Here is an 18883-nt window from a genome sequence, read left to right as displayed (position 1 = left end):
TGAGAGGACTCATAAAAATACAAGTGACTCTAATAATACACAGCTTCCATTCTCAAAAATTATGATTTTTATCATAACTCTTTCCTTATCATTTTGTTTACAAACCCATGTTAACAATTACAATTAATGCTATTCATGTTTTTTATTATATAAAGCCCATTGGATTTCACTGTAATTTGCGGTTGTTGTAATCATCTACATCATCTTCTTTTGTTGTTCATAGCCATGATGTTGGCATCATCTCTACCATCTTCACTGTTGTTGCCATTATCAAAATACAAGCCATTCTTTTCCCCAGAATTTCAAATATTGCAGTTTTTTTTCAGCACATATTTGGCACAGATGCTTTGAACCACAAGCTGTGGCGGTGTTATTAGACACTAAGAGTGAATGGTCCTGTTTGACAAAATCTCCAAAAGGAAGCAGAAGGGGCGGTGTCATCAATCACAATACTGTCAACCAGGAAACTTCACTTTGTCCTGTTTCAGAAGTTTGTTTGTTTTTTTTCATTCACTATATTTTAGTTTATACACCAAAATTACCAATTTAGTTTAAAAAAAGATAATAGTTTGGGTCAAAATATTTGCAATTTGGATTACATTTTAAAAAAACATGCTTGTTGAAAAACAGCCCTTTTGTTCCAACTAGTCAAAAATTCACAGGTTGGAAGTTGCACGTTACCTGGCCCCACTGCTGTTTTCGTAACATGATGTTGACTACATCATAACTGCCACCACAGTAACATTAATATTAGCATAATTGTTGCAATATTGTCCTTTAGTAACATCATTGTCTTGATCATAGCTATTGTCTGTTATACTTGTCCTCATTGCCATCAATGTAATAGGTAGCTATCATGATTTTTTAGCATGGTTGTTATTTGTCACTGAGATCATTTGCACCATAATAGTTTTCAGTATCATTACTATCAACACCATTAGCAATGTAATAGTTAATCGCTTTCATAGTTAGCTATTGCCGTCATCAAAACCATCTTGGGTGACACCAGCAAAAAGTATTTTTATTTCCATGATTGTCACCACTATCAAGTACATTACCATTACTGTCACTATCATGGTTGACATCATTGACATCATTGTCTAACTCATTGCAATCACCATTTAACATTCCCACAGCTGATTCCACTATATATCCAGTATTAATTGACATTATCCTCATCTCTGTCACTCATCACTGTCATCATCAAGGCTGTCAGTTAATTATCACTACTGCCACTGTCATGCCAACATGACTATCAGCATTATCATTACCATTGCATAACCACCATCATAAACAGAATCATATCATCACAATTACCCAGTTCATTCATTCTTATTATATGCTCGGTTTGTCTCCCCTCCTCTCCTTTTGTTAGGTTGCACATATATCTGGACTGTACAGCACCAGCACACATACGCACTTGCCATAATCTCCTGACCTTTTTTGTCAGGAGTTTCTGGAAGTGTTCCAGAGGAGAGTTATGATGTGTCGCTACATTGTGGCCAGTGCCTGCTGCGACAGAGGGAGCTGAATAGCTTAAAAAAAAAACTGTAAAAGGACAGAGACTGTGGAGTGATGTAATGGTCTCTGCACTCAGGGAAACAGAAGAAAAGACAAACATAATACAAAGACATGCATTCAGAGAGAATTTTACCAGAGCCAACCTACCTTTTCTTTAATCCCAATTCCTTTTCTGTGTAAGGTCATTCTGACTAATAAAAAAAAAAAAAAAACACCCAGCACGCCCCTGCGGGCGGTTTATCCTTCAAGCTCGGGTCCTCTACCAGAGGCCTGGGAGCTTGAGGGTCCTGCGCAGTATCTTAGCTGTTCCCAGGACTGCGCTCTTCTGGACAGAGATCTCCGATGTTATTCCCGGGATCTGCTGGAGCCACTCGCCTAGCTTGGGAGTCACCGCACCTAGTGCTCCAATTACCACGGGGACCACCGTTACCTTCACCCTCCACATCCTCTCGAGCTCTTCTCTGAGCCCTTGGTATTTCTCCAGCTTCTCGTGTTCCTTCTTCCTGATATTGCTGTCATTCGGAACCGCTACATCGATCACTACGGCCGTCTTCTTCTGTTTGTCTACCACCACTATGTCCGGTTGGTTAGCCACCACCATTTTGTCCGTCTGTATCTGGAAGTCCCACAGGATCTTAGCTCGGTCATTCTCCACCACCCTTGGGGGCGTCTCCCATTTTGACTTCGGGACTTCCAGATTATACTCGGCACAGATGTTCCTGTACACTATGCCGGCCACTTGGTTATGGCGTTCCATGTATGCCTTGCCTGCTAGCATCTTGCACCCTGCTGTTATGTGCTGGATTGTCTCTGGGGCATCTTTACACAGCCTGCACCTGGGGTCTTGCCTGGTGTGATAGACCCCAGCCTCTATGGATCTTGTGCTCAGAGCTTGTTCTTGTGCTGCCATGATTAGTGCCTCTGTGCTGTCTTTCAGTCCAGCTTTGTCCAGCCACTGGTAGGATTTCTGGATATCAGCCACCTCCTCTATCTGCCGGTGGTACATACCGTGCAGGGGCCTGTCCTTCCATGATGGTTCCTCGTCTCCCTCCTCTTTCTTGGGTTTCTGCTGCCTGAGGTATTCACTGAGCACTCGGTCAGTTGGGGCCATCTTCCCAATGTATTCTTGGATGTTCGTTGTCTCATCCTGGACTGTGGTGCTGACACTCACCAGTCCCCAGCCCCCTTCCTTCCGCTTAGCGTACAGCCTCAGGGTGCTGGACTTGGGGTGAAACCCTCCATGCATGGTAAGGAGCTTTCTTGTCTTTATGTCAGTGGCTTCTATCTCCTCCTTTGGCCAGCCTATTACCCCAGCAGGGTACCTGATCACGGGCAGGGCGTACGTGTTGATGGCCCGGATCTTGTTCTTACCATTCAGCTGACTCCTCAGGACTTGCCTGACCCTCTGCAACTTGGTGGTTGCAGCTTTTCTAGCGGCCTCTTCATGGTTCCCATTCGCCTGCGGGATCCCCAGGTACTTGTAACTGTCCTCTATGTCTGCAATGTTGCCTTCTGGTAGTTCAATCCCCTCAGTTCTGACTACCTTCCCTCTCTTTGTTACCATCCGACTACACTTTTCCAGTCCGAATGACATTCCAATGTCATTGCTGTATAGCCTGGTAGTGTGGATCAGTGAATCGATGTCTCGTTCACTCTTGGCATACAGCTTGATGTCATCCATGTACAGGAGGTGGCTGACAACTGCTTCGTTCCGTAGTCGGTATCCGTAGCCAGTCTTGTTAATGATCTCACTGAGGGGGTTCAGGCCTATGCAGAACAGCAGTGGGGACAGAGCATCTCCTTGGTAGATCCCGCACTTGATGGTGACTTGTGCTATGGGCTTGGAGTTGGCCTCTAGTGTTGTACACCACATCCCCATTGAGTTCCTGATGAAGGCTCTTAGGGTCCCATTGATCTTGTACAATTCTAAGCATTCCAGTATCCAGCTGTGGGGCATTGAGTCATAGGCCTTCTTGTAATCAATCCAGGCAGTGCACAGGTTGGTCAGTCTGATCTTGCAGTCTCGGCTGACTGTTCTGTCTACCAGTAGCTGGTGTTTTGCGCCTCTGGTATTCTTGCCAATCCCTTTCTGTGTCCCGCTCATGTATTGACCCATGTGCCTGTTCATCTTAGCCGATATGATGCCTGACAGGAGCTTCCATGTAGTACTGAGGCAGGTTATTGGTCGGTAGTTGGAGGGGACCGGTCCCTTCTTGGGGTCCTTGGGGATCAGGACCGTCCGACCTTCGGTTAGCCATTCCGGGTGTCTCTCGTTAACTAGCAGCTGGTTCATTTGTGCTGCCAGAAGCTCGTGGAGTGCAGTCAGCTTCTTTAGCCAGTAGGCGTGAACCATGTCGGGCCCTGGTGCTGTCCAACTCTTCATACTGGAGACCCTTTCTTGGATGTTGGCCACTGTGATGGTTACTGGACCCTGTTCAGGGAGGTCGCTGTGGTCTGCCCTCAGATCCACTAGCCACTGAGCATTGCCGTTATGGGTTGCGTCCTTCTCCCATATGCTCTTCCAGTATTGCTCCGTCTCCAGCCTTGGTGGTGCTGTTCTCTTATTATTATTGTTCCCTTGCCACTGAGAGTACACCTTTGCCTATCTCTCTGGTGTACCTCCTCAAGCGGCTGGGCAAGGCTATGAGTCTTTGCTTGGCAGTTTCCAAGGCCTCAGGTATGGACAGCTTGCTGTATTTCTTATGCACCTTCTTTGTCGCACCTTTCTGCAACTCCATTAGTTGGCTGACCTCCCTCCGTGCTACTTTGATCTTGCCCTCTAGCCTCCTTCTCCATGGAGGGTACTGCCCCTTGTGGCTGTTCAACTTGTAGCCAAGCATCTCACTGATCACTGCTGCCGTATTGTAGATCAGCTTGTTAGTGTCGGTAATCGTGGTTGTAGGTATCGTCCGTAGTGCTGCATTAACATCATCTAGCAGACCTTCTGAGGGTACTTCACGTAATCTTGGTAACCGACTACGGGGGATACAGGTTTCAAGCTTGGCGATGATCCTATTTTTCAGGTCAGTTCCTCTCACACTCAACGATCCTTCTCCTATCGCACTTGGGGCTATGTACCCAATCTCGGGTGGGGGTGATGATATCTCCCCCCTGACCTGGCGTCCTGACTCCTCCTTGCCATAGCATTTGTGTTGTACCTCGTCAATCTCTAGCTGTGAGAGCAGTCCCTTCTTTCGAATGTTGGAACACTGAGCTACTAGTTGTTTCGCCGTCATTGTGGATGTTGGATATCGAAGAATCCATAGGTCCCGCATCCTATTCATGTAGCCCCTTCCGCCGGGGTTACTTGCGTAGTAGCATTCCAACAATGCCCTGTTTTTGTATTATTATTGTATTATTATTGCAGAACACAATGCATAATCTAGGAAGAATACTACAAATAAATTAAGTTATAAATAATACAAAGTGCCCTGTAATATATATATATATATATATATGAAGACCCCAGGTGCAGGCTGTGTAAAGATGCCCCAGAGACAATCCAGCACATAACAGCAGGGTGCAAGATGCTAGCAGGCAAGGCATACATGGAACGCCATAACCAAGTGGCCGGCATAGTGTACAGGAACATCTGTGCCGAGTACAACCTGGAAGTCCCGAGGTCAAAATGGGAGACGCCCCCAAGGGTGGTGGAGAATGACCGAGCTAAGATCCTGTGGGACTTCCAGATACAGACGGACAAAATGGTGGTGGCTAACCAACCGGACATAGTGGTGGTAGACAAACAGAAGAAGACGGCCGTAGTGATCGATGTAGCGGTTCCGAATGACAGCAATATCAGGAAGAAGGAACACGAGAAGCTGGAGAAATACCAAGGGCTCAGAGAAGAGCTCGAGAGGATGTGGAGGGTGAAGGTAACGGTGGTCCCCGTGGTAATCGGAGCACTAGGTGCGGTGACTCCCAAGCTAGGCGAGTGGCTCCAGCAGATCCCGGGAACAACATCGGAAATCTCTGTCCAGAAGAGCGCAATCCTGGGAACAGCTAAGATACTGCGCAGGACCCTCAAGCTCCCAGGCCTCTGGTAGAGGACCCGAGCTTGTAGGATAAACCGCCCGCAGGGGCGTGCTGGGTGTTTTATATATATATATATATATTAGAGAGAGAGAGAGAGAGAGAGAGAGAGAGATCTATAGATAGATATAGATATAGATCTATATCTCTATATATAGAGAGATATAGATATAGTCCTAAATTTTAGTTAAAAAAGGAGCAATAATGTTAAAATGATGCTGATGCATTGCATTTATAGGGGCACCTACAAACTATTTTCATATCAGTCTTTTAGTGTCAAGAAGTTCCATCAAAATGTGTGTTTTTCTTGAGGTTTCTAATTTGCCACTCCTCTGGTTTAGAAAAGTATCAAAAAATATTGACAGAATCTGTCTTTTGTTTTCTTGGTTGGTTTACTTTTAATTCCCCGCACACTCTCTCATCTCTCTCTGGACCTGATCCCTCACTATAAAACATCATTAGGATAAATGATGTGTACTGCTACATGTACTGATAGAAACAGTTAAGAAACAACATGAAAAGGCTTATCACTGAAAAACGAGATGAAAGTGGAACCTTGTTTTGAACATGGGCTCTCACATGTTGTTAGATCTCCTGGGCCATACCTTACATTTGCCAGGTGCAAGTACACATACTTCTTTTTTACATTAATAGATTCTCACTGCTCAAAATGATTAAATCTGCTTTAAATCACGCTGAGTTATTTTAAAAGACAAGCTTAGTTAGTTTTTACATCTATCAGTCTGTGCTTATATGCATTCATATTCACAAAGTCAAGGTAAGCTTTTCGCTGCAGTTGAAAAAAAAAAGGATACACTACTTTACTGAAGTAAAATTATGTCCCAATAAAACAAAGCTTTTTCATAAAGTTGTCAAACCTCATGTGCTCTTAAATTAAATGAAATTAAATTAAAATTTATCCCATGTTATTCTCTGAAGTTCCTCAGTATAGTGGGACATTTCAGATTGCCATTCTGGCATTTTGGACAGTCCATTGCCTGAAGGAAAATACAACTCATTAAATTAAACACATCAAATATCGTTTTTCCTTTACATGCATATGGAATTTAGATACATTGATAAACAAATTAAACAGTATATCTCAATAACAACAGTCATATAGTGCTTTCATATTGACAAAATATTTTGATGCCTAAAACTGACAAGGTCTCTATGTTGAAAGCCAGTGTGCCAAAAAGGTTGGCGAAAGCCCCCTACAAATGAAAGTTTTGAAAGTGAATCCCTGACCGTCGCTTTCAATATGTCATCTAACCAGTCCTTCTGCCTCTTCCACCTTCTCCTTTTCACCCCCCCACCCCCCCTCCTCTAGACATTAGGGAGAGTGGAAGCCCCAAACCAGTGATGGTTTTCATCCATGGGGGCTCCTACATGGAAGGAACTGGGAATATGTTTGATGGCAGTATCCTGGCCAGCTATGGGAACGTGATTGTCATCACTTTAAACTACAGACTTGGCGTCCTAGGTAAGGATCCTGCAATGAGTGACCATTATTGCTGTCATGTTGTGTCGTGTCTGTTCTTCCTTTATTTATGCCTTTTGTCATGTTGAGTCTATTACGTTAGCCTTAAAAAGACGAAGACCAGGGATATCTTTATTTCTTTCTTTTCCTTTCTTTCTGCCTTCCTTTCTTTTTTTGGTCTGTACATTGTTCTGGCTCAAACTGGTATTTCTTGCTAATATCTGGTCTCATTTCTTTGTTGATTGATTGCGATATTTCCAAAGACTGAATTTGAGCTTTCTATGAGATGATTGCTTTTCATTCTTCCTTGACTTTGACGCTAAAGTAGGCAGGTGACAGGCATAGTAGTACAAAATGTTTGTGCCATCCCTTTTCTGATCCTTTGCTCATCTACGTATTTGTTTAAAGTGACATGTTGATTGCATCTCTGCATAGTTTGAACCTGGTTATCACTCTGCTGTACATCTCTTGCCTCCTTTCATATATAGTTAGTACAATGGATTTTCAGTCCCTCTTGTTTCTGGATATCTCAGTTTTCTGTCTCCCCTGTCTTATTTTTTCTCATCAGAGTAATTCCTAATTCCTTTTCCCTTCTTTTAGATGTCACTGCCACATGATAGAAACAAAGGTGTGCTGAATGAGATTATGCTGTCATGGAATGGACCGCTTTCATTTAAATGCTCTTTTGGTTTATGGGGTTTTCACCCGGTGTGATCAACGGATAGCAGAATAAAGACACAGGGCAATATCCGCCTTTCACTCAAATATATATTAAAAAAAGTTTTCTTGGCATGTGTGTGAGTGTGCGTGCATGTACAGCTATGTGTTTGTGTGTGTCAGGGCGTATTTAGCGAATTAATATAAATGCTCACATAATATTCTTTGTGAAGAGCTGAAACACAATATCAGTGAAATATTAGTGTGATCTGCAGGTGGTCTGCATCATCTCTGTAATCTCAAAATTATTCCCTCTGATATTTTACATTAGTTATATTTTAATGGGAAATACTAAGACTGGCTGAAAAACCTGTTGCTTTCTTACAGACGTCCTAATGATACCCAAAGATCAACAGTGGTACTAAAATTCTTGACAGCTAGAAGTCAGATAATTAATATACATATATGAATATTTAAAAAAAAGATCTAGTGATTAGATATGCAGCCTTCCTATCCACCCTAAAGTTTAGCTTCATTGCAGACTATTACAGTTTGTAGAGACACCATGTGTATAAAGTGCACATACTCTACATACACTAAAAAACTGAACTCCACACTCCAAAACCTGCTGTTCAAAGCTGAAATCTTGGATTTCCCTGTTATGAATAAACTGGCGTAGCCAATTGAAACTCTGTTTGCAAATAACATTTAAAGCTTTAGATTATAGTTATAAAGCATTATGGAAATTACATAAGCAGCTGAAGTGTACAACCACTTCCAAACATCAAAAGCTTGAGAAAGGATAAAAAAGGCAAGTATGGTGAGAGTAATCCAGCCAAAGATCAGTCAGTTACATTTTAGAACATTTAAAATTATTTTAAAAGTGGTGAAATCCTCAGTCCCTTAGGCATTCCCTCCTTCTCATTCTTTTCTGTTTTTTTTCCCTCCGTTCCCCACTCGCCCCTTTTTCATGTGCAAGCTCTTAACTGCTCCAAGCCTCATAGTGTTGAGGGAAAGTGTATTCCTGCTGGTTAACATGAGGCACTGCTGTTTGCTCTCAGATTAAACTCTGTGTGTTTGTGTTTACCCCCCTGGCAATGGGCAAAAGTGTGCAGCTTTACCTTACCCAACCTTCTAGTGGGCTGTGTGTGTTTGTGTGTGTCTGTGTGTGAATGACAGTAGATATAGGACTCATAATCAGTGGGCTTGTGGGCTTTCCATTCAGTTATCCAGTATAATTGAGTACAAGTTCTGTGTTGGACTCTAAGTTGTTTTTCTTTCTCACTGTTAAGAGTCAGAGCCCACACGGCTCTGACATTTAAATGGGAGTTCTTCCTCTCCGAGGTCACCAAGTGCTTTTTCAAAAGGGGGACGCAGTAATATTGCAGGGCCTTAAGGTTACATTATATAGTACCTTGATATTACTGTTGCTGTAAACTGTGAACTGGATATATTAATAAACTGAATTGAATGTTAATGTTTCATTGGTCCAGACATGATGTATATGTATTATCAGCCTCTTTAATTAAAGTCAGCCGACCACATGTTCGTAATATGAATAAACCCGTATATTAGGTATGATAACTAAACATGTGTTTGGTTTAACATTTGGTATGGGGGGAAAAAAGCTCTTTATTAGAGAATGAATACAGGAGTTAATGAAAGATATTACACATCTCAAAAATTAAGAAGGACTAGGAAACAATGTTTGTTTAAACCTTTTATACCTACTAACATTTACCAGGCTCTCAGCATTATTATTATGTTCTCTAGTTAGCCAGTTGGCCAATGTTGGCTAAAGTGTGGGACTGACCTATACGGACGATCGTGGCTCAAGAGTTGGGAGTTTGCCTTGTAATTGGAAGGTTGCTGGTTCGAGCCCCGGCTTGGACAGTCTCCGTCGTTGTGTCTTTGGGCAAGACACTTCACCTGTTGCGTACTGGTGGTGGTCAGAGGGCCCGGTGGCGCCAGTGTCCGGCAGCCTCACCTCTGTCAGTGCGCCCCAGGGTGGCTGTGGCTGCAATGTAGCCAGTATGTGAATGTGTGTGTGAATGGGTGGCTGTAAAGCACTTTGGGGTCCTCAGGGACTAGAAAAGCGCTATACAAATACAGGCCATTTACCTTGCCCAGCCAGCCATTGCAGCACCTGTTTGCTTGGAGATGCTGCTCAGCTGACAGAAATCCCTACCCTCGCTCCAGTGATTTTTCTCCTTGGTTTAGTGTGTTTGTGTGTGCAAGTGAGCACTACGAAGGAAACCATTAGCGGCTTTAAATATGTAGAGCTGCTGGCGCGAAGCTGTATTTATGGGTTAAGGGCCTTGGCTGCAATGATTTTGGCCATGGGGCATGCATATAGTATGCTACTGTCAGTGTGTGTTCATGGGTGTGTAGGAGGTTGTGTGTTTAATGAATCAGAAGTTTCTCCAGGGTGCAGATTGGGTGTTTATGAAACACATAGTATAGTGCTATCAAAGTGCCATCTCAGTCCCCCTTGGTTTATAATCAGAAGTCCTGCTGTGAGGTTAGTTTTGGTTTGAATTGTTTGGAAGTGCTTAAGAAGCTAAATGCTCTATCACAAATATGGTATGATGTTTTTTTTCCCTTTAAAGTGACATAATATTCTGAAATTTGCTGGATATTATCATATAAAATCTTGCCTTGTCATAAAAACATTTCGATTCCCATCAGTGTCCCCAGTGAATAAAACTTATATAGGGGATTGTTACTGAGCAGTTATGAAACTGTCACACTGAGTTATTTAATATTGTTTAATCCCAGATGTCTATCATACTGGCATTGTGACAAACACAGAGTCACAAATGTTGACTGCATGTGGTAATATGTGAGTTTTAAGCCTCCACGCTTGGCTGTTGGAGTGCTGAAAAGCGGACTGTGCCTTTAAGGCCAGGCCCTCACAGTGCGGAGTTTGTTTCAGCCCAGCCAAAACCTTTAATCATGCTGATTGATGAGGTACATTTCCCTGACTCAAACCTTCTCCAAATACCCCTTCCATTCCAGCCATACATCAGCCATTCAGCCAATTCATCAAGCCTCTGATTGTTTTAAGATATACCTGGCCAGTAAAATATCCATTTCTCTGCATGCTACTGCTCCTCTTACTTTCAGCACTGATCAAGCCCATAGAGACCTGGCATGAGAAAAGGACCGACTAGCAGAATATAGATGTTTTAAAAACATGTTAATATAATAGTTCGATAATTATGCATTTAAAATGAATCCATAAATTGATCCATTTGTCAATTCTTCCATTTATTGTTTTACTATACTAAGGTTCATAATGACTATGTGAGCTCCGTGACAAATTTTAAAGATAAAGCAACCACAAAATAAAACAAAAAATTAATAATAAAGAAAACATATACAGGACATTTTTATGAGCCTAAACACTAGCGCTATCGTTAATTATTTGATCAGCAGCATAGTTTAGTCCAAACAGTCCCAAGATATGTGCTGAGAAACTTTACTGATTGCATGCTTGTTATTTTTTCTGCATGCTGCACACATTAGAAAATCCACAAATATCAGATTTGGCTAGCTAGTTATTTAAATTAGGACTGTGTGCATTTCACACAGGCATTTCCCCTAATATTTACCTTCCCAAATAATGCTCGCTCTCTCGCTCCCTTTTTTATTCTAATATATCTTCTTTTCTTTTCCCCTTCCACAGTAATTGGACTTTTTCTTTCCTGTTAGTTTTTGTCCTGCTGGCAAAGTGTGGAGGACTATTATTTTCATGCTTATTAATTTCTTTCTCCCTGAAACAAATACTCCAATGATTTAGGTTCATTACTCCTTTTGCGCCTCTTTTCTCTACCTTCTCCTCTTGCTAGTACTCCTGACACAGCTTTCTCAAAAACTCGAGAGCATCTAATCTTTAAACAAAAGTGTTTGAGTTCTCATCCATGTGTAATGATTGCTCCACCTGCAAACATTGGTATTGCTATTAGTTCTCTTTCATTTTGTCACACTTTTCTCAGGCTTTCTCCTGAGCTAACAATAAACACATTTTCAAAAAGTCCATAGCCATTACCTGTATGTGTGCAGATATTTGACAAGGGCTTTTGGGAGGGGCAGTTGTGAAGCTTATTCCTCGTATGTAACTAAGGGAGTAAACGTATCAGTAGTAGGAGTTGTGGAAGTCCTTGCAAAGCTATTCAGCACTATTAAGCCATTTTATGTACAAAAACTTTTTTGCCATAAAAGCTTTACAGTGTTGTAATGCTTGTAGTTTTGTATCCTGGACACTAATTGTCACAAGCTCTCTCTCTCTCTCTCTCTCTCTCTCTCTCTCTCTCTCTCTCTCGCTCTCTCTCTCTGTGTGCACATAGGCATATTTAAATGCATCATCAACAGTCCTTTGCCGTACTGCTTGGATGTTCTTTCTTGTAAATTTGCCAAATAGGGCTCAAACATTTCCTCTGCTATTTTAGGGCAGAGAAGTCTTTGATCAGTGGACAGACTGCATTGAGACATGTTGTACTATTTGCTTCAATATTTCCCAGTTTCACTGTGCTACCCGCTGCCAAGATCCCAGCATTTCTGAGGAGAAAGCTAGCAAGCTGACAAGACAGATGACATGATTGGAAATCATGACTTTCTATCCTTTTGGTGTGAAATCAGCCCAGATGTGCCCTTTGATTAAAGTGCAATCTGCCCCGATCTGTGTGGTCCAGTATTTTGCATGTTAATTTAATTGCTGATAGTGATACTAGAGTATTTCTTTTTCATTTTGTTTAACAGAATACACGTTCAGATAGAGAATTTGTATTAATTCCTAAACTGTTTTGTAATCAGGCTGCCTTGTACTGGCGGTTTCTATACTGTACCATTCGAAAGGTTTTTTTTCCCCCTTGGTAAGAACTGTGTGTAAACAGTAAGTACTGAAGAAATCACAAAATAACAGCAAATATTTACTGCATCTGTAATACTTGTGTGGACGTTCATTAACAGAACCAATTAGATCAGGTTAGCAAGTTTTAGTTGAAATTGCTAGAAGTATTTCAGTCATATGAAAATCATTCTTTTTTTGTCATTGCACTGGACTTATGTTGAAGTATTCTGGTTGTGAGGTGAGCTGTGTATGTCAGTGCTCAGTTTGCTTTTCACCTACTCATTTGGCTGAGTTTTTCTGTGATTTATTCATGAGTGAGCAGCAATACTAATGGAAGCTATGCTATGCTAATGGTGATCTGGCAACAGCAAGGTTGGCGATGGAAGGTTACAGCAGCTTTCCCGATGCATCACGGATTGGATTAATCTAGCCAAGACTTGGACAACAGTCAGCCATCTGGGCATGTTTAACAACGCCAGGTTGCTCTAGCCAGAACCATTGCACCTTGCCACCAACACACCTCACAATAATATGCACGGTTCATGGCTACTAATAGCTACAGGCAAGATGGCAAGATGGCGCCGGTGTGTGTGGCTGCTCGTCTGTCACTGCCAAGTTTGTTCCTGTTTATGTTATTTTTAATTTGTGTCATCCATGAAACAAAGTCTCTGCTGAGGTATGATCGCCAGACACTATTGGACCTCAAACCTGTGGTCCAAAATATCGTGTCCTTTGGAGCTGGTGGGCAGCAACCCCTGCCCCCATTTGCATCGGAAACCCCGGGTTACCTGTACCGGGTTCCCACGCTACCTTCCCGGCGAAAGCGTCCTCGTCGCCGGGGTAAACGAAGCGGTCGCTTGGTAAAGCTAAAGGTTTACCTAAAGAATTATTCTGCTGTTTTCCGACCAGTGCATGGATTCTTGCCAAGGCTGTTTGCGTCTCGGCGTTTTCTGGATCCTGTTGATGCCTGTTTGGTGCCTGTGGTCGGCTTTGATGATCATGCTCCTCGGCCTCGCTGCCCATGCCCTCCCAGGCTAAACCTCCGCTGTCAACATTATCGGAATCTGAGATTGCTGCGGCGGGTTTCTGGACCCCCTGAACCCCGAGCGCCAACTCCAGCTCCCGCTAGGATTGGCCTGGTGAACGCCAGATCACTTTTAAACAAAACTTTTATTCTTCGGGACTTCTTCAGTTCCCGTGATCTGGATTTTCTGTGTGTGACTGAGACGTGGCTGAGTGTTGGTGAGTCCAGTGTTCTATCTGAACTTTTACCTGTGGATTGTTGCTATTTTAACTCGCCACGGACGTCAGGCAGAGGTGGAGGCACAGTGACTGTTTACAAAAAGGATTTTAAATGTAAGCAGTGTTTTCTACAGCCTTCGTTCTCCAGCTTTGAACTTACCTCATTTGAGGTGAGTCGTACAAACCCGATTTTCTGCGCTGTCATCTATCGCCCCCCGAAATACAATAAGAACTTCATAAACGACTTTTCTGATTTTTTAGCTGGGATTATGCCCAACTATGATAGTGTTCTTATTGTTGGAGATTTTAATATACATGTATGCTGTCCTGATAAGCCACTGGTAAAGGACTTTTTAAGCCTTATTGACTCTTTTAGCCTGGTACAGTCCGTACGTGGCCCTACACATGAGCACGGACACACACTGGACCTTGTTCTGTCATATGGTCTGCCTGTCACTGACTTGGAGATTTGTGACTGTGCACTCTCAGATCATATGCCTGTGTTATTCAACGTTGGTTTGACATATACCGCAGTTAAACCTGGCGCTGCTACTCGGTGCTGTCGGGTTATTAACCCCGCCACTGCTGCGCAGTTTTCTGCTGCTTTTAATCAGCTCGGCGGGCCTTCTGACTTTGTTTCCTCTGACACAGAAGACCTACATTCCTGGTTTAATTCTTGCTGTCAAAAAATCATGGACTCTGTGGCTCCTTTAAAAACCAGGCAGCTTAAGGCTAAACCTGAGCCTTGGTTTAATGAGAGCAGTCGTGCTGTTAAGAGGGAATGTCGTCGAGCAGAACGGAGGTGGAAAAAGGATAAACTGCATGTATCATTTCAAATTCTCAAAGACTGCTGGCATCGCTACCAGAACACTGTTAAAGAGGCAAAAAGGGAATATTTTGCAAATATTATTTCTTCCAACTGTCATAACCCACGTGTGTTATTTAGGACCATTGACACTGTTCTTAATACTCCTTTGAATGTCTGTTTGGAAGTTTCTCCTGAGATTTGCAATGATTTTCTGAACTTTTTTATTGAAAAGGTTGTCACCATCAGGGCTCTTATCACAGCTCCTGACTCTGACCCTTCTGTCTCTGTCCCTTGCGCTGCTGTTTTCACTCAGTTTGAGCTTGTGACGCTCTCCTCTTTAGAGGATGTGGTTCGCCATATTAAGCCCACAGGTTCCCCACGGGATCCTGTCCCTCCACAATTCTTTAAAGAAATTTTTCCTAGTATACAACAGTATGTCCTTGACATTATTAACAGCAGTCTGTCTTCTGGTGTGGTTCCTGCAAATTTCAAACATGCAGTAGTACAGCCACTGCTTAAGAAACCTGGCCTTGATCACACAGTTTTAGCGAACTATAGGCCTATTTCCAAGCTGCCTTTAGTCTCCAAGGTTTTAGAGAAAATTGTTTTTAGTCAACTGAAAGATTTTCTAGATGAAAATGGAATCTTTGAGGTTTTTCAGTCAGGTTTTAAAACCCTTCACAGCACAGAATCTGCATTACTAAGGGTTTTTAATGACATCCTTCTGGCATGTGATTCTGGTAACCATGTTGTTCTTGTCTTGCTTGACCTAACTGCTGCCTTTGACACAGTAGACCACAATATTTTAATTTCTTGATTACATGATGTAGTGGGTATTGGTGGCACTGCACTCAATTGGTTTAGGTCTTATTTGTCAGATAGAACTTTCTCTGTCAGCCTTCTCGGTTACGAATCGTCTTCTGCTCCTCTGTCATGTGGTGTCCCACAGGGCTCAATTTTAGGGCCACTGCTCTTTTCTCTGTATCTACTGCCTCTGGGTTCTATCCTTAGAAGGCATGGGATCTCATTTCACTGTTATGCCGATGACTGCCAAATTTATTTGACACTAAAACGCAAGGATGCCATCTCCATAAAACCTCTCTTGACATGTCTAGATGACATTAAAGCTTGGTTGGCTCGAAACTTTTTAAATTTTAATAAAAAGAAAACAGAAGTGTTGGTGTTTGGACCCAGTGGTCCCTGTGAGTCCTCCTCTGTTGTTTTAGGATCCCTGGAAGTCTATTTTAAATCTGTTGTTACTGACCTTGGTTTTAAGTTGGACAGTGATTTTAAATTGGACAACCAAATCAGAGCAGTGGTGAAGTCCAGTTTTTATCATTTAAGGCGACTGGCAAGACTAAAATCTTTTCTTTCGAGGCAGCACCTTGAAACAGTGATCCATGCTTTTATTTCTTCCCGCCTGGACTACTGTAACTCACTTTATGTGGGGGTCAGTCAGTCATTGCTCTCACGTCTGCAGCTGGTTCAAAATGCGGCTGCACGACTCCTAACAGGAACTCGAAAAAGAGAGCATATAACCCCTGTGCTGGCCTCTCTGCACTGGCTGCCTGTGTCTTTTAGAGTTAATTTTAAAATTCTTATGTTTGTTTTTAAATGCCTACACAGTCTTGCCCCGCCTTACCTCTCTGAGCTTCTTCATCCCCACATACCCTGTCGGTCTCTCAGGTCAGCTGACCAGCTGCTCCTGGAGGTACCGAGATCCAGGAGGAAGCTCAGAGGGGACAGGGCCTTCTCTATTGTGGCTCCAAAATTATGGAATAATTTGCCCATGCATGTTAGAGAGGCCCCTTCACTGTCCACTTTTAAATCACGTCTTAAAACCCACTTTTATTCCTTGGCTTTTAACCTCAGTGAGACTTAGTTTCTTTTTTAATGCAGTAGTTATTTAATTAATGATTTCACTCTTCTTTTATTTGTTTTTTATTTATATCTCATGTAATTTTATTTTACAGTTCCAATGTACAGCACTTTGTGTCAGCTGTGGTTGTTTTAAAGTGCTTTATAAATAAAGTTGATGATGATGATGATACAGCCTTTATGTGAGCTTTCACCACATAGTGTTTGGAAGCATTCCTGAAATTGATCAAACATGTGTAAACTCTTGTTGCTGGTTTCATTCAGGCAATCACGGTGTTCTAAACCCTGCACCCTTTTTTGAGTACAAATTAATACTTTTACAAACTTCCAAATCCTAATCAGCTTTTAAAGTTTTTAAGTTTAAAGTAACTAAAATCCCATGTAATACAACTCTTTAATACACAAAGTGCTCAGATCAGAAGAGCTAAAATGAAACCAGTACTTAATTCTTGCATGTGCATGCTTCCAGTCCCTGATACATGATGAAGTAGCAACGTTCTCACTCTCCTCCACTGCTTTACTGTCCAATGGAATCAATTATACAAATATTAAACATACTAACACCAAATATACTAACTGGAGTGAATATTTTTAAATGTAGTAGTGTACTAATTCTACTCATCTAAAATATACTAACTGAATTGCAAAGTGTGCTTAATGTATGGAAAAACTGTGAGCTTTAAAATTATTTTGAGCTTTGTTTGCTTTCTACCTCCATCTTACTCACAGATGTGGCGTGAATGCTAATGTCTGCTGATGTCTGAATGCTCATACAGCTAACCTCCCAAGTAACTATTAACAGTAATTAAAAGTAGCACACATACACACACAAACACACACACACATACATATACATATCAGTATGAGCTTTCAGACTAAGCAAGCTCTTTTCATTTCCTCCTCATCCTTTTTTGTCGCTTCTTTGTTTTCTTTGCACATTTTATGCTTGGATTTCTTTTGTTCTGTGAGATCAATAATCAAACCAAGCAGTTGTGTTTTTAACCCCCCTCGGTGTTTTACAAAATGTCCTGTTTCAGCTACATGCTTTAAAACGATTTACTTTCACAGCTGCTTTGATGGTGGCTTGATGTGTCTATATACCTCTCTGTATTTAATAATTATTTATTATTACTCTTTGGCTCTCTTCCACAGTGTGTCTTTTATACTGTCCTCCTCCCATCACCCCCAACCAGTCCCAGCAGATGACTGCCCCTCCCTCACCCTCGTTCTGCCGGAGGTTTTGTCCTTTTTAAAGGGAGTTTTTCCTTCCCACTGTTGCCACGTACTTGCGCATACGAGGTTGTCTAATTGTTGGGGTTTTTACTGTATTATTGAAGGGTCTTTACCTTATAATATAAAGCATCTTGAGGTATTTGATGTGATTTGGCACTATACAGTACAGATAAAATAAAACTGAATTGAACTGGCTGCATATTGAAGAGTTTGACCAGATGCTGGGCTGATGTGGTCGTCATTGTTGTTTTTTACTCTAAAATCTATTTGAATTTAAGTTACATCAATCAAATTGGATTTGACTGGATGACTGATATGACTCTACAGAGTTGGATTCCTGGGCATACTGGAATTAGTTCTGACCAGATTTGCGGTTGTATTTCACATGCACTCTTGTGTTAATACCACTGTTGTTCTGTCTGAGACAGCTGATTGGTACAGATTGTACTGAAGCTGATTAGCTGGGTAGAGACGCAGGGGGCAGATGGAGAGACGTGTTGAGAAAAAATAGATATTACATCCCTTCATATCAAGCTATTACTAAGCATCTTTTTGCAGTCTACATGCATAGGTAACCCGTGTATATTTACACAACCCCTGTGACAGTGTTAAGTATTTATCAGAGTGTATCTTGTGCTTTTGTATTAATGACTGCTTACACATAGATGCCCACAGGTATAAACCATCCTGTGGGTTTGCCTGTCACGCTACATGTCCATCTACCCATAACAAAGTGTGTGGTGTGCAACAGGTCCAGTCACTGCAGGATATAAATGTAGTGGAGTAGATCAGTTCTGTCTCGAGCAACTACATCTGTATGATTAGTTTTCTTAAAGGGTTCATTTTAGAGCTGCCTCACTCTATTCATTTCATTGGACTGATGTATTTACTGGTAAGTCTGAAGTTGATATGTTTAGTTTCTCAGTCTGCCAGCCTTTCTGCAGCCCAATAAGAAACTCACATACTATCTGCCGGCACCAAATAAAACCATCGCCAACAAGCAATAAAGAAGACAGAGAGACCAAGGGAGAGAACTATGAAGAGAAAATGTGATTTAGGACTCTATGGGGGTTGTCCTCCGTGCACGACAAAAAACATCTGATTGGTTATCAGCTTGAGTCACAAATCTGCCGTCACCATATTTTTAGAGGTCAGATAGCAGCATCTTGCTGAGACACCA

At 42.0% G+C, this 18883-nt stretch overlaps 1 protein-coding gene across 1 annotated transcript in view; it reads left to right on the top strand.

The window, feature by feature from the left end:
• The window catches only part of nlgn1 (neuroligin 1), a 301957-nt gene that overhangs the window by 126232 nt on the left and 156842 nt on the right, over positions 1-18883 (top strand). The window contains exon 5 of the mRNA XM_085398088.1: positions 6884-7036. Coding sequence (XP_085254214.1) covers positions 6884-7036 — 153 coding nt within the window. The remainder of the gene's footprint in view (positions 1-6883; positions 7037-18883) is intronic.

Source organism: Rhamphochromis longiceps, linkage group LG23 (assembly GCF_057381845.1).
Source record: "Rhamphochromis longiceps isolate RC_006_pf linkage group LG23, R_longiceps_female_GT1.1, whole genome shotgun sequence".
In the NCBI taxonomy this organism is placed as follows: domain Eukaryota; kingdom Metazoa; phylum Chordata; class Actinopteri; order Cichliformes; family Cichlidae; genus Rhamphochromis; species Rhamphochromis longiceps.
This window is presented reverse-complemented; position numbering and strand designations above follow the sequence as displayed.